Source organism: Hibiscus syriacus, unplaced genomic scaffold (genome assembly GCF_006381635.1).
Source record: "Hibiscus syriacus cultivar Baekdansim isolate YM2019G1 unplaced genomic scaffold, ASM638163v2 tig00111398_pilon, whole genome shotgun sequence".
Classification (NCBI taxonomy): Eukaryota; Viridiplantae; Streptophyta; class Magnoliopsida; order Malvales; family Malvaceae; genus Hibiscus; species Hibiscus syriacus.
This window is the reverse complement of record NW_024063081.1, coordinates 1,220,082-1,236,332: the sequence shown is the minus strand read 5'-3', so window position 1 is coordinate 1,236,332 and position 16,251 is coordinate 1,220,082. Positions and strand designations below refer to the sequence as shown.

Sequence of the window (16,251 nt, the reverse complement as noted above, 5' to 3'; positions counted from 1 at the left end):
TCAGAACAACAATGGCAGTTATTCATAGTAGAGTTAGAAAATCTAGAGTCCAGTATAATGATATAGAAAATTGGTGTCAATTTTTCTTAAAGGTGGTATTATATTCATCTTTAATATTTCTTTCTATAAAATTTATAAATACAAAAAATTTCTCAAAAAATCTTGGAGTGTCAATTGAAACCCCAATCAATAACCTTGCTCGGGGTGTAATGAAGGTGAATGGAAACCCTTTTTCAACATCAACTCAGAGGGTTCTCGCTTGCCTATACGAGAAAGATGTTGAGTTCCAGTTTATTAATGTAGACATGGGAGCTGGCCAACATAAATCCGACAACTTCCTTCTTCTCAACGTAAGTATCAATCACAGATCTCTCATTTTCGCTAAATCAATTTATGATCTAATGTTTCTCATCTGCTCGGTTGAAACAGCCATTCGGTCAAGTTCCAGCTTTTGAAGAAGGGGACTTGAAGCTCTTTGGTAATTTTCTATGACAGCAAAAAGAGAACCTGTTTGTTACTTGTACTATTTAGCTGACCCTTTTTGAACATGCAGAATCAAGGGCAATCACTCAATACATTTCCCAAGAATACAACGACAAGGGGACTCAACTGTTGTTGCCGGGATCTAACAAGACTATGGCGGTTCTTCAATTGTGGAAGGAAGTTGAAGCTCACCACTTCAATCCTCCATCAACGAAGCTAGTCTTTGAGCTGCATTACAAGCCCTTTTTTGGGATGGCTACCGATACCGCAGTTGTCGAGGAAAGTGAAGCTGAGCTTGCCAAAGTTTTAGATGTCTACGAAGCTCGTTTGGCTGAGTCGAAGTACTTGGCTTGTGACCGCTTCACCTTGGCGGATCTGCATCACCTCCCTAATGTTCAGTATTTGATGGGGAGTTCAGCCAAGGAGCTGTTTGATTCTCGCCCACATGTTAGTGCTTGGGTAGCTGATATCACGGCAAGGCCTGCTTGGTCCAGGGTCCTCGATATGCAGAAGTTGTGAAGATCAGTTGGGATGCAATCGAAATCTATTCGTATTCCATGAATAACGAGAGGTTTATAAGCGTGCCTGCATTTTGTTTTAAGCGTTGTGTGGCTGTGAGACCATCTCTACTTATCACAAGTGTATTCGATAGGTCAAGTTGATCTTACAAATATTATGCCTGCATTATCAAATTAGAAACTATGGTCTTGAGTCTTGAATAATAATGTTGCTCACTGAAGAATTAAAACCTTGGTCTCATTTACATCTGGATAAAATTATATATCTTGCTCTGATTTTGCTTAAATCACTTCTACACATCCTCAAAGTAATCAAAGGTCCTCGATATGCAGCTTAACCAATGTCCTACCTGGCTTAATCAGTTTAGTAGTGTTAGAACTTCATGACGCCGGAGGCGGAGCATTTGGCTAGGGGAATGCAAGAAGAAGTTAATCGCGGCTCAATAATTAGTATGGCCGGGTCGACTTTTTTATTGGTTTTTAAAGACCAAGAATCAATGTCCAAGTTAAAAATGGAGAAAGCAACAATATTTTAGAAATGGTTCATACATTCGTCTGAACGGTCAGAGGCAAGGAAAATTAGGAATTGTGGAGCATGGATCGCATGCCATAGAGGCTGTGAAGGTGGATCTTGTCCTAATCATGGGTCTGATAGGCTTGATGGATTTAATGGACCAGAGGTGGATCGTTGTGTTGCATAGGATATTGAAGAAGGTACTATTTAAGCAGAGCATTCAACTCAAATAAGGTAATGATGAACCAAGGATCCTCCGCAGGGGGGAGCTATCAATTAGATTCAAAGTGATCAAAGGGGGTTAATTCGGGCATCCCTCGAAAAAAAATATGGATCTATGCTCGACATGTAGGGGAAGGTGTTAAATGATAAGGAGAAGAGAAAGAGAGATAAAGCTATGAGAAAGGAAAGAAAGGAGGGATGAGTTTGTCTCTGACGGATTCTGATTTGAATAACAGGAGGAAGCTTATGATTGGGGCAGGGAAAAAGGATCGGGAACTTGGAGAGAAGATGGATGTCCGTTTTGAGATAAAAAATTTGGTTACGGAACATGGGGTCTCAAGAATTTTGTGTTTTTGGAGTACACTAATCCAAACATAGGATGCAATAATTGATCTTGTGCTCGAACGCGAAACCTTAAGGGATAACATCTATTTCTTTACTATCGATGTCACTTAATTCGTGCTACACTGATCGATTTGAGTGAAAAATGATGTCAGTTGGTTATTGTGTGCTAGATGTTTGAAATCTTGCCTATTTCGAACGATATTGTCACTACCCGCTTATTTGGGTCCAAGACTTATGTGCAAGTACTTGCAAAAGAGGTTCTTGGCGCAGACTTGAGTTTGACTCAGAACTTGGAGAATGTTAATGATTCCGTGAAAGATCAAGTCTGAGTCCGTTCGAGATGAGCGACGAGGACATTGTTAGGTTCAGTGGGGGTAAATGTCGAGGCCCGTAGATTCGAAACCAAGATATGTGCATGAATATTCGCAGAGAAGAGTGTGCAGAGTCGTGGGCTTGCCTAGAAAATCAGACTTGATCCAGTCCTTGGAAAATTCCATAAAGGATACGATTATCCCTTTAGTTATGAAGAGATAAGTACTTAAGTTAAAGGAATAATGTAGATAATATTGGTTTGAATTTGAATATCTTAGAAAAGATAAAAACAGAGATTTAATAATGTAAGATTCAATGTAAGACGTAATGTAGTCCAGTAAATCTTGAGAGGCTTAACTATAAATAAATGTTTTCTCCTATCATCTGTAATCATTTCATTCTTTCTGAATAAAATATAAATCATTTACTCTTAGCTTCCTTTGCTTTGTTTCTTAAGCTTTTTAGCTTATTTCTCTTTGTTCTATGCCTTTGTATAGGCTTGTAAACGAATTGAACGTTCAATGAACTGTTTGGCTTGAAGTTCGTTTATGTTCATTTATTTATTAAATGAATAAACATGAACAAGATTTTGTGTTCGTTTAATTAAATCAACGAACATAAACAAATGACTCGTTCGTTCATTTACGTTTGTGAATGTTCGGTAATATGTTCCTTTATGTTCGTTAATTTATGTTCGTTTAATTATGTTTAGTCCAATCTCTCTATACTCATTTAAAATATTAAAGTCCAATAAATTTTAATATGATACCCATAAATATTTTAAAATTCAATTAATTTTAAATACAAATAAAAAAAAGCCCAAAACAATTAAATATAATATAATCATAAAATTGTTAGGAAAGAAAAAAAATATTTTCATTTACGTTCGTTTATGTTCGTTTACGTTTGTTCGTTTATGTTCGTTCATTTGTGTTCGTTTATCATTTAAATGAACGAACACGAACAAGCTACATTCCTTAATGAATGAACACGAACAATAAATTTTTTGTTCTTTTATGTTCGTGTTCGTTCATTTGTTCGGTTAAAATTAAATAAACGAACATGAACATACCCTCATTCGTATTCGTTCGATTCATTTACAAGCCTACATTTGTGTTTTATTGTCTCTCATGGTGACTTAGAGAGCTCTGGCAGTGTTTACATTCTCGCAAGATGTTCAACCTTGGTGGGTTGTTTAGCCCATCAGTATTTGGCTTTCACCTCTTTGTCTAATCATAACGGGTTTGTTCGTCGTCTGGTGAGTTTGGATTCTCACAATGACGTAGTTAAAACTAACTTAGGTGTCAATCCAACTAAGAAAACGTCTAAGTGTCGCACGAATAATCTAGCAATAATCTAGCCCTGTGATAAGTGGTATCGAGCAAGTCGAAGCAAGTCGTTGTAGATACAACGAGTGTTTCTAATGTGTTTTGTGAAAAGTGATGAACAGACTGGTTGGTGGGTGGGTAGGAGGCGGCATGTGGGTAGGCAGTCGGGCGGGGCAACAACGGCGGTGGATGATCGACGAGTGGGGTGGATGCTTTGGGATTAAATCATTTGAAACTTTTTGAGATTTTAGAATTTTTTAAGATTTTTTTAAAAATAATAATAATTTTAAGTTTTTTTAAAATTAAATTTATAAAATTTATAAATGCACCACATGTCATATTCTAAATGGTTGACGAAATTTTTTTAACATCTGTTACGGTTGAATGTTAGATACATACATTGATTAAAAAAAGTTTAGGCATTTAACGAAAAAAGAGGTATAGTTTAAACATTTTTAATAAGCTTTTTATTCTCTATATTAGTAAAAAAAAAAACTCTTCTTCCTTTGAGTTTTCTCGAAATGATTTTTTATATAAAATATTAATATGTATTTTATTATAGAATCACTATTCTTACCACATCTTCTAACCGTGACAAAGGCTCTAAATCAATATAGGAAAAAACTTTTGAAAAATAACGGACGTGTTAAGGTAAAAACACATCTATTTTCCTTGACATAAATAAATAATATTTGAATAAACATTTAGATATGAATTTTAGTATGGTAATTGATTGAAATTTGTTCATATGATAAAGATAATTCTTTTTGCGATAATTTTTAATTTACCGATAAGTGTCCTATGTAGGATAAAACCATATTAAATGGCACCTACTTTTCAAAAGACGTGTCTGACTCAATACATGTCTATCTTACCTGATGCAAATACTGTAGTTTATCAAATATTTAGAGATGGATGTTATTATGGTAATGAACTAAAAACATTATATTTAGGTAAGAAACCCATTTTTTCACATAAAAGTACGGTTACGTTTTGGTGTCGCATGGGAGGTAGGTATGAACAGGAAGATAAACATGCCCGTGGCCCTGCTAATCTTTTGATTTCGACCATTCTAGAATGACAGAAAGGTACATCCTCCCGCCTATATATACAGACTGCTTCTTTCTTAGAAAAAGTACCCACAAATATTTGTCATCTTTTGAAGTTGTAGTTGATCGAACAACAATGGCAGTCATGAAGGTGCATGGAAACCCTTTTTCAACATCAACTCACAGGGTTCTCGCTTGCCTATACGAGAAAGATGTTGAGTTCCAGTTTATTAATGTAGACATGGGAGCTGGCCAACATAAATCCGACAACTTCCTTCCCCTCAACGTAAGTATCAATCACAGATCTCTCATTTTTTCACTAAACCCATTTATGATCTAATGTTTCTCATCTGCTCGGTTGAAACAGCCATTCGGTCAAGTTCCAGCTTTTGAAGAAGGGGACTTGAAGCTCTTTGGTAATTTTCTATGACAGCAAAAAGAGAACCTGTTTGTTACTTGTACTCTTTAGCTGACCCTTTTTGAACATGCAGAATCAAGGGCAATCACTCAATACATTTCCCAAGAATACAACGACAAGGGGACTCAACTGTTGTTGCCGGGATCTAACAAGACTATGGCGGTTCTGCAATTGTGGAAGGAAGTTGAAGCTCACCACTTCAATCCTCCATCAACGAAGCTAGTCTTTGAGCTGCATTACAAGCCCATTTTTGGGATGGCTATCGACACCGTAGTTGTCGAGGAAAGTGAAGCTGAGCTTGCCAAAGTTTTAGATGTGTACGAGGCTCGTTTGGCTCAGTCCAAGTATTTGGCTTGTGACCACTTCACCTTGGCGGATCTGCACCACCTGCCTAATGTTCAGTATTTGATTGGAAGTTCGGCCAAGAAGCTGTTTGATTCACGTCCACATGTTAGTGCTTGGGTGGTTGATATCACTGCAAGGCCTGCTTGGTCCAAGGTCCTCGATATGCAGAAACAGAAGCTGTGAAGATCAGTTGGGATGCAATCAAAATCTACTAGTATTTGATGAATAATGAGAGGTTTGTAATCGTGGCTGCATGTTGGTTTATGCGTTGTGTGACAGTGTGACCATCTCTATAGTCTATTCGATAGGTCAAGTTGATCTTACAAATATTATGCCTACATTGTCCCATTAGAAACTATGGTCTTTAATCTTGAATAATGATGTTGCTCACCAAAGAATTAAAACCTTCGTCTCATTGACATCAAGTTAAAATTATATCGCTTGTTCCATCTCATTGACATCAAGATAAAATTATATCACTCGTTCTGATTTCACTTGCATATTCTCAAAGTAATCAAAGGTTCTCCATATGCAGCTAAGCGGAACATGGAAAAGTAATCAACTCCTTATCTAACAATTGAAACGTCCAAATAATTTCACGGTATTAGAACAACTAAAATAAACTTTGAGTTATTAAGCTGTTGAATTATGGTATACAATTCTCCACGGCTGATAATCCACTCTTCTGCCTATGGGCTATGGCTTTCATCACTGATAAGGTGGTAAATTTTGAATAATAGCACTGTTCTTAAATCTGCATAGGATGCAAACATCCTTCTACATTCGTTTTCTGGTGGCATTGTTCTTGAAGCTGCATAGGATGCAAACATCCTTCTACATTAATTAATGTTCCGGCAGCACTGTTCTTAAATCTTTTTGTTGGCCGAATCCAACTATTTGGACTGCGCGCTGCACTCCAACATAAGCCGACAACTCTGATGGACCAGAATACATTGTCCCCTGATAAAATAATAATAATAATAATAATTCAGTTTTAAATGTCAAAATAAATTATCAAATTAAATAAATAATAAAACTAACATTTGTGAATTTTTTAAGCTTCTCATCTACCAGCATCGCTGCAGCTGCAAGATGGTTTTTTACGGCGATTAAAAGATCCTTTTGACTTTGATATTTATGGGGAATATGATAATAACTTATTACCCGCGGATATCTTGAAACCTTGATAAAAAATTAAATAAAAGAATTAATATTATATAAATATAAATACGTTTCTACTTTTTAAATTTTAATAAATGTAAATAATTGGCTCATTTTGAAAAGGATATTCACCCTCCTCACTGATCATGTTTTCTATTATCCAGCAAAATGATGTATTGATCGATAATGTAAAACAGCCTCCTTTATCTGGTTCTTGGTTGTCAGGCTTGATGCTATCTATTAACTATTATGCCGAAAATTTGATATTTTCACCTTTATATAAGACCCAATGTGATGTTATGATATCGACGGCTACTATAGCCCAACAACAGTCTTCAAAAAGGAAAAAATGGAAAATCAAAATTTTATAATTAAAAAATATTCATTCACTGCAGCTCTTTTGGTTTTTCACAGGAGCTAAGATGTTCGAGTCTTTCCAATTGAATTCATCCACATCTGATAACTAAAAAATATTTATTATTAATAAAATAAATATGCTTGCTTCTCCCATATCAAAAGAAAACCATAATAGCATTACTAATATCAAAAGAAACTTAAGAGTTTGTTTGGTCATAAAAAAATATTTTCTATTTTTAGTTTTAGTTTTTATTTTCAGAAAATAGTTTTCAGTTTCAGTTTTCTAAAAATAAAAAAACATTTTTAGTGAGTATAAATGAAAACTTGAATCTAAAAATAAAATAATAAAAATGTATTTGGTATTTAATTTTTAAAAATAAAATTAAATAAATATTTATTAAAATTTAAATAAAACTATAATTATTACAAAAATTCATTACATTAATTTAACATATGAGTTATGCGAATATAAAACAATAAAGTTTATAAGAAATTATGTAACACAAAATTTATTTCAATTTATAATAAGAATATAATATTATTGTATATTGCACATCAATTAAATTTTAAAAATACACAAAAATATTGTTATAAGCAAGAGCACACAAAAGTGTTATTAAATTAAAAATATATTTAATGATAATCGAGACCCTCAAGCTATGAGAAAAATAATTAGTGTAGTCCATGAACATTTTTTTGTAATGAAAAAATTAATCTAACTCTTTAAAGAACGGAATCAAACGTTGATTTTCACGAGCTTACATGATAGTTCACAAACTTACATGACAATATACGATATTAATGTGACATTTTACGATATTATTGTGATGGTTCACGATAGACGATGATGAGTTAAATGTACTTAATTGATTTTTTTTAGCTATGCTTTGTTTCTTGGATAAATTGCATTCTTTTATTATCCAAGAAGCAACAAAGCATGCTGCCATTGGATACCCTAAGCTATATAAAGGAACATTTACAGAGAGCCACAAGAGTTTCTGCCATCCCATTTTAAGCTTTTTGATTCGAATCTCATTCTATGGCCATCTAGTGATGTCCTTACTCCAATCTGTTGCACTATTAAACAGAGGCCTAGCCTCCTCCCTTGATTTCAAAATCTTTCTCAGCACCCAACTAAAAGAAGGCTTGCATTCCACCTACCAAAGGTCAATGCCCTTGAACACATACACTCTCACCCCAAGCAACCCATAAAAATCTCTCAAAAACAAGCAAATTCTTTAATAGAAGCATCACACAAGCTTTCCTCGTAAAATAGATTTAGAAAATTTGATGACTTATTTATTTTTTTAGCTAAAGTTATTACTTAATTGATTTTTAGAAAGTTTGAGGACTTATTATTTAAAAAAATATTTAAATTTAAATATAAAATATAAACAATTATTAAGATATTCAATACATTAAATATAAAATACTACAAAATTAAATTATTAAAGAAATTAATCTAAGAACTATATTGAGTGTAAAAAAACTTCATGGACCACATTGATTTTTTTATTTTGTAAAAGTTTGAGGGTTTCATATACCATTAAATCAAAAAATTATTGTTATAATAATTTGAATATGTGTAAATTAATTTAAAAATCTAGATCACATGTTTCCTTATTTTCAAATTTCTATAACAATTTTAATGAAAATACTAAAACCATCTTTTTTTATTTTCCATTTTTTCACTTATTTTTATTTTCCAGAAACCATTTTTCAATTTTACATCCAAACATGTTTTCTATTTTCTAATAAAATGAAAATAACTTATACTTTTTAAAACCAAGCAGACCCAAAAGTCTATTTGCTCACTAAAAATAAATTCTAGATAGATTTTTAAAAATGATTTTTGTACAATAAATTAGATTTTCTGAAAAGTCGTTGATAATTTTTTAGGAAATTTTTATTATAAATATTAAATATAATAAATAATATTATTTATTAGAAAATTATAATATTATTATTTTTAACTTGCATTTTGGCACACTTTTCCTCTTTTTCACTCTTACTACAACGGTAAAACTCACCTCCATTTATAAATTTTAGTGGCTATTTGATTGTTGGCATCTTAACCATTTAACATTACAAATATCTAAATTCTTCCAATAGATAATTCTAGATATGATTTTAAATATTAAAAATATCAATATTATTTTATGAATATTTCTAAATAACTACTTTTTCTATATTAATCTAAATATTCTTAAGATATATCTCTTAAATGATAATTATATATTTATCTAAAAGTTGCATTCGATCTTAACACACTACATATTCATTACTTCCCTCTATAAATTGTCAAACCCAGTGCATTGAATAAAAACTTGGTACATGTAAAAAAAACCTGGAAAAGAGGGAAACATAGTAATGTCCCTGCTCTCTCTCCCCGAAAGTAGTCTGAAACAAAACAAGATGTCACCGAATTACAATCATAATCAACTGCTAAATACAATATTTGGCCTAGTTTTATGCTGAGCCATCCTCATGTTTTGTTGAGTCTGACTTTTGCTTTGATGGGGCTAAAGGCGAAGGAGAGCCCTCTGCTCCCATCTCTGTTTTTAGGTCATTGATGCTGTTCTCCAGCTCATTTATACGGTCTCCCATCTCATCAAGTGCTTTGAAGTTAAGTACACAATAGGTGTCACAAAATTCACAGTAATATTAAAGTAACTAACTAAATATTTCCATTTCCCTTGAGGCTAAAATACTTCAAAATAGAACAAAGTTTCACACGTTTTCATATCCGACTAGCAAAACATTCATTAGATGAAGGGTTCAAAACACTGTTCATGAAGCTTAGCCTAATATTCCAATATTTATCAATAAGTTGACAAATATGATGCTAAAGTATATATTATATACAATTCAACCTACTTGGCTACTCATATAACAATACAATGGAAAAGCTAAATTAATAAACATAGACAATTTTTTTCTAAGAAATTATCATTTATGCAAATAAGCAACTCAATGGCACACCGCATATTTGACAAATTTTATCTCACAAAAAAGAACATGCTCAAATGAATTTAAAAATACATGAAAAGGATATTCTTTGTGATAATAGAATCAGACATTGTTTGAAACCTGGTTTGCTGTAAACAAAATATTTGTCAATAACTGAGATATTTCAAACAACTAAGGGTCTAATTATAACTCACCATTTGTTGAAGAAGATTTTGCACCTACAAAAAGTTCAGTCAAAGAAATCGATAAATAAATACTATTAAGAAAAAGAAATACACTTCGACAACCAAAGTAGATAATTGCTAATATTTTACTAATCGACTAGGATCAATCAACGACTTTGCAACCTAAAAGTCGATAGTATATGGATACTAGTAACAGTTATTCCGTCATGGTAATAGCAAAACAGCACACACTAAAAGCAATTATTATTACATGTTACAAAACAGGGTTGAGTAACTCACAAAAATCGACATATCACTGGTGTTTTGCTTTGACTCATCTGAATTTTGCCCATCCTGCGAAAATGCATACCAATCAGCCATAACACACGGCATTACCATATGACATGCTACACACAGCTAACCCCTAATTCAGATTTAAATCGAAGCACTGAATACCTCGAAACCATAATCCTCAAATTAACTTAAAACAAATCATTTTTCTCTTTAGAATTTAACGGGAATTCTGAAAAATATCAATAAGACAAAGGAATCGTATAACATTGGATAAAAAGTTTGGGATCCCAAAAAAAGTAGAACCTTAATAAACGCCTTAAAAAAACAAAAACTGCACTAACATTCATAAATAGGCCCAGAAAATAAAACCAAATTTAATATAAAAAATCCAGTAATGTGTTTAAGAGTTGAAGCATAAGAGCATCATTATAAAAGCCCATTACAGATTCAAATGCTTAATAGAGATAGAAGAATAAAAAAAATCGAAAATACGCTTTTTGCAGCAAATACTTTGTGAAATCGTGATACGACTTCGGATCTCACCATTTATGGGAAATCGAAAGAATTGAAGCAAATGATAGGCGGGAAATTATAAGTTCTAAAGTTTGGAAGAAAAACAAATAAAGAAGGTGAAGTTTACCATTGTTCCCGGTGTGCTCCTCAATTCGAAAACTTGAAAGCGTTGAGGATTGGGGGAAATTAGAGATGATCGTTGCTTATTTTAGAGGAGGAGGGTCGCTTCCTTTTTCACCCGGTCTACATTTATTTATCTATCCCATAGGCCACTTCCTAGATTTTTTTTAATAAGATAGATTTATTGTACTATTATTTTGGGAACAATCAAAGTTTATTTGTAAAAAGAAAAAAAAAGGTGGGGCGGGGTGCGGGGCAAGGGGATGGTTATAGGTGTCATCATCATTTGATGCGTTGTTTGAGGCTAAGTTAAATTTTTTAAAGTTATTCAAGTTGTTAAATTTTATTTTATAATTTAAAATTTTAATTAATTTTTTTGAGTTGAGACAAGAGTTTTTGTTTAAATTTAATTGTAAATATTTATAATATTATGATATTGTTTAATTTCAATTTAAATGATTTTCTATAATCATATACAATATATATATATATATATATATATATATATATATTTCTTTATATTTTATTTTTTATATGTGGTATACATATATCATACTTTGAGTTCTATTTTATAATTCGACTTGAATTTAAAAAGTTTCGAATCGAGTTTATAAAATTATAAGTCAACTTACTTTAATTCGAGTTTTTTCAAGTTTAAAGAAATCGATTTTTGAAGCGATTTGTATTTTCTCACCCCTAAACGGTTATGTAATAATAATATAAAATTTGGATTGATGATCAAACAATTTAGATGATCCTTTTTTATTTAATTATAATTATATAAAAATATTTCTTTGATTTAATCTGATTTTTATATTTTATTTTTATTTTTTTCACGATTTATAACATTCACACTGTATATAATTTAATATTATCAATTTAATTGATTCAATTGCAATATGATATGATTCGATGATCACACATATATTTAATTTTTGAATGTTATAAAATTCAATTAGCAGTCTCAGTAGTTAAAGAGAGTATTGTTCTCTTGAACTCTTGGATTTGAGCAGCTGCGTTTACATTTAGTGGTTGATCTAGAAATTTAAAAACGGTGTCTAAAATTTTAATACTTCTTTTCTTTAATATATTGAACTAAATTTTCTTTTTTCTCCTCACTTTCTTTAATATATTGAACTAAATTTTCTTATTTTTTTTTCTCATTTCCTTAATATATTGAACTAAATTGAATAACTTATCTAAAATAACGAGTATGATGTGTTCACGTTGTCATCAGTTAAGAAAAATTATAAACATATATACTTTATACTTTATAATGACTATTCATTTTTTAAATGTTATATTAAAATTATATATGAATTATTCAAATTTAATATTTTATATTTTAATGTTTTAGTAGAAAGTTAAAAGTGCACACTTTTAATTTTATAACAGAAAAGGCTATAAATTGTTCATACAAACTTTGTCGTTCTATTTTCATAAATGAGATTGAGATATTACATCATATCTCATTATTTATATTATTAAAAAATGTTTTTAAAATGCTTTCTAATAAAATACATAGTACCTTACTGGTAACACGGAAAGAAAAGAATAGGCAAAAAGAGTTAACGTGCGAGTACATTACTTAGACCTTACACCTACTACCAAACATTGAAAGTAAATAATATGTAAAAGAATTATTACAATAAAGGGTAGACGAGGAAAAACCAAAGAGTAAAAGTAATAATTAATCTAATTTTTTTTTAAATACACTTTCAGTGAGACTAGAGCATGGGAAGTTCTGTCATACGATAATTTTAATATACAATTAAGGAAAAATGTTAGCAGAAATATTATTATTTTTTTAATATTTTCGATAAAAAAAATTAATATTTTAGATAACACTTTATCGAATATGTTAAAAAATCGATAAAGCGTCTAATAATAACATTTTCAGTAGAAATAATAATGTTTTAGGTAATTTTTTTACCAAAAATATTTAAAAAATAATAATATTTCCGATAATGTATTTCCTTAACCGTATATTAAACTGTTGCACGTGAAACTTCTCCTAAAGCACCGGATCTATTATTTACCAAATTATGATAATAAAAAAAATCTTTATTGATGGTAGGTCCCCATCACAAAATAATGGGATAAATTAATGCCTAACCATGAAAACAATAATACATTTATTATAAAGGTATAATATCAAAAATACTCATATCATTTAATTAAATAATTATTTTGACACTAATTTTTTAAAGCATTTTAACTCTTGATATTTTATTTTGAGACAAAAAGGTCCCTTTATAATGTGAAAATTATTGCTTAACAATGATTAATGGTATAAAATAGGGTTTTTTTATCCTTAAATGGAACATTGAGAGTCAAAATGCCTCATAAAAAATAAAAAACTAAAGTGACTATTTTTTTAGTTAATATTATATGTATATTTATTTTTCTTTTATTTATTATTATTATTATTATTATTTAGTATTTTATTATATTATACATACATTTTTATAAAATCAACCCTATTATTATTTTTTTAGTTATTATTATATGTATATTTATTTTTTATTTATTTATTATTATTATTACTATTTAGTATTTTATTATATTATACATGTCGAAACGATTTTTATAACGGGGGTGGGGGGCGAGATTTTGAAAACCGCGTCATTTTTAATTATTCTATTTTCAATTGAATTTTAATTAAAAACAATGCTATTTTAGAAAATCTCTCGTTTCGAAAAATTGGAAATTCCTTTATGATAAAAATATAAGGTTCGAGGAGTCGCCACCAATCTTTGATTAGGGTGTGATTGGGCACCCAAAAATGTTGTCATTTTAAATAAAAATTAATTTTAATTAAAACGACAAATTTACGGTCTACGTCACCAAAATCCAAGTTCGGGAGTCGATTACGTGTGGGGAAGGATTAGCACCCCCACAACGCCCTAAATTGGTACCTAGTCGATTAATTAATGTCTTTGCAATGAAATTTACAAGTTCAAATTAATTTGATTAATGATCCCCTTTAACAACAAAAATGCAAATTTATAGCATTCAAAAGCAACAAAATAAGTTAAATTAAAATTACCAAGCCATTAGAAAGATAAAGAATGTTCGATTATTTAAATATATTGAGACCGGATCTTTAGGTCAGTTCTAACGACCTTTTCTCAACAAATTTAAATAGCCGAACATTTCTTTTTCTTTCACTCCCAAATTTTAAAGTGAAGAATCAATTTTTTGGTGACAATGACGGGATACACTTGTAATTTAAAACTATTAAGAACAACTTCTCTGTAAGTTAAGAAAAGCTATTCTAACAGTTTTAAACTAAAAGGGCATTACCCTTAATCCGATTATGTGATGGTGTCGGGTCATGCTCATGAGGCTATCATGCAAATTATGCAAAAGAGATGTCATGTGAAAATTAAGTAAACATACGATTAAAATAAATTAGCAACTAAATCTAAAGCTAAAATCACTATTAAACAAAGATCACAAAAAAAAACCTATCAACGCATTGCATATACTAAGATCAAAGTAAAACCAAGACCACCTATAAAACTAAAATGAAAACCGGGAAAAATGCTATGCCAAATATGCAACATCACAAGAACTTAAAATGACAAATCCACATGACTAAAACGTAACATGCAAAAACTTTAAAGTCTGATATCTAAACAACAGAAATTAAACAACTCAACATTTAGGACGAAAATTAAATGAACCATAAAATAAATAGACAGAATTTGAAACACGCAAACTTCGACCTAGGGACTAAAACGAAACATAAAGGAGATAAAAGCAACATGTCTAGACAAACTAAAATGAACACATTACTAATTCAGGGCTAAAATTAAATTCGGGTAAAATAAATAAACAGAAATATAAACATGCAATCTTTGGAGATCAAATACTTGGAACAACATAAATAACAAAGGGGACTGAAATGAAATACGCCTGAAATTAAGATCCATATTTAAAAAACAACATAAACTCGAAGCAGGGACCAAATCACAACGCATTCAAATTAAAGGGAGCCTTTACGAATTGAACCCATCACAGACCCAGGTTCTACACGACGCCGTTTTGAAGAATTCATATAAATAAACTTTAGATGAAAACTTACCCTAATCTTCATTTGTAACACACACCCCTCTGCGCCGTTCTCCCTCTCCTCCACTCCTTTCACAGCCGAGAGCCACCAAAGGCTTCCATGGCCTTCGCCTTACACTTTCCTTGAAGAAAAGATGGAGACCATGGCCACCCACGACTAAGGCCCTGCTTTGGGGTTCTCTGATGAAAATCCGACACACAAAGGATGAAACTCGAGGGTTCTCTTCTGTACCAGGACCTCCACAAACCGGATTTAGAAGACAAGAATCGGAGAATCTTTCCCCTCCAACCACCATTGGGATTTGCCAATCAGTTACGGAGCTTGCGCCGTTAAGAACCCAAGGTAAAGCTTTTCATAAATTTTTTTTTGGTTGCCGATTCCTTGTTCTTCTCTGCTTGAGTGCTTTTCCCCTTCTGTTGAAAATCCCCTGTTCTGTAGAAAAACCAAGCCTATCACTGTTGGTTTTTTTGGTTCTACCCGGTTGTTCGTGTTCGCTCTCCTCTCTGTCTTCTGATTTTTTTCTGTTTTTATGGACTGTTAATGGTCGTTTTCTGATGTGGTTCTCTCGTTCTCAATGGTTTCTTTGTGTTTCTTTCTTCTTCTGTTTGTCGTCGATGGATGGTAGATTAGGGTTTTTCGTACTGTATGTCAATGGTTGATTTGTTGTGGATGATTTCTTTTTCGTTGTTGATTTCCCCTTTCTTTTTCTGCTGTTCGTGACCTCCTCCCCTGCTATAATGTTCTTTGCTTGTTCTCCAATTGATCACTGACCCCTTCTGCTCGGAATGGTTACCCCCGTTCCGAATCCTCCTCCTCTCTGGTCTCTCCCCCTTTTCTCTTGATGATGGCTCCTTTTCAATTCATATCCCCCGTGATTCTACATTGATTGTTGTCTTTCCTATTGGTTTCTGGTTCTGTTGAATGCCCTCGTTCTTCGCGTGTTGTAGGTCACGGGTGATGCTCGGTTGCAGTGCTTCACATGGGTGCACAAGTATGTGGGAGCCGAGGAATGCTCGGGCTTGGTGCTCGGATGGGCAGAGGAGCCTCACGTGGGGCTGCT

The 16,251-nt window shown here is 31.9% G+C and overlaps 3 protein-coding genes across 3 annotated transcripts; 2 read left to right on the top strand and 1 right to left on the bottom strand.

The window, feature by feature from the left end:
- Positions 1-209: 209 nt before the first annotated feature.
- LOC120161090 (glutathione S-transferase PARB-like) lies at positions 210-1,002 on the top strand. The gene is made up of 3 exons (XM_039171374.1): positions 210-350; positions 430-478; positions 554-1,002. The coding sequence occupies exons 1-3, from the start codon at positions 210-212 to the stop codon at positions 1,000-1,002; spliced, it is 639 nt and encodes a 212-aa protein (XP_039027305.1).
- Positions 1,003-4,870: 3,868 nt separating this feature from the next.
- LOC120161046 (glutathione S-transferase F6-like) lies at positions 4,871-5,880 on the top strand. The gene is made up of 3 exons (XM_039171350.1): positions 4,871-5,057; positions 5,139-5,187; positions 5,263-5,880. Exons 1-3 carry the CDS (start codon positions 4,908-4,910, stop codon positions 5,715-5,717), a joined length of 654 nt encoding a protein of 217 aa, XP_039027281.1. The 5' UTR covers positions 4,871-4,907; the 3' UTR covers positions 5,718-5,880.
- A 3,469-nt stretch (positions 5,881-9,349) lies between these two features.
- Positions 9,350-11,250, bottom strand: LOC120161183 (heat shock factor-binding protein-like). Its single transcript, XM_039171446.1, has 5 exons — positions 11,121-11,250; positions 10,487-10,540; positions 10,217-10,240; positions 10,108-10,150; positions 9,350-9,667 (listed from the first exon to the last, which is right to left on the bottom strand). Exons 1-5 carry the CDS (start codon positions 11,121-11,123, stop codon positions 9,522-9,524), a joined length of 270 nt encoding a protein of 89 aa, XP_039027377.1. The 5' UTR covers positions 11,124-11,250; the 3' UTR covers positions 9,350-9,521.
- Positions 11,251-16,251: the final 5,001 nt, after the last annotated feature.

Coding starts and splice junctions, on each gene's coding strand:
- LOC120161046 (XM_039171350.1), top strand. CDS start 4,908: ATGGCAGTCATGAAGGTGCATGGAAACCCTTTTTCAACATCAACTCAC. Junction 5,058..5,138: donor ACAACTTCCTTCCCCTCAAC/GTAAGTATCAAT, acceptor CGGTTGAAACAG/CCATTCGGTCAAGTTCCAGC. Junction 5,188..5,262: donor AGGGGACTTGAAGCTCTTTG/GTAATTTTCTAT, acceptor TTGAACATGCAG/AATCAAGGGCAATCACTCAA.
- LOC120161090 (XM_039171374.1), top strand. CDS start 210: ATGAAGGTGAATGGAAACCCTTTTTCAACATCAACTCAGAGGGTTCTC. Junction 351..429: donor ACAACTTCCTTCTTCTCAAC/GTAAGTATCAAT, acceptor CGGTTGAAACAG/CCATTCGGTCAAGTTCCAGC. Junction 479..553: donor AGGGGACTTGAAGCTCTTTG/GTAATTTTCTAT, acceptor TTGAACATGCAG/AATCAAGGGCAATCACTCAA.
- LOC120161183 (XM_039171446.1), bottom strand. Junction 10,241..10,486: donor CCAGTGATATGTCGATTTTT/GTGAGTTACTCA, acceptor AACTTTTTGTAG/GTGCAAAATCTTCTTCAACA. Junction 10,151..10,216: donor AAAATCTTCTTCAACAAATG/GTGAGTTATAAT, acceptor TTTTGTTTACAG/CAAACCAGGTTTCAAACAAT.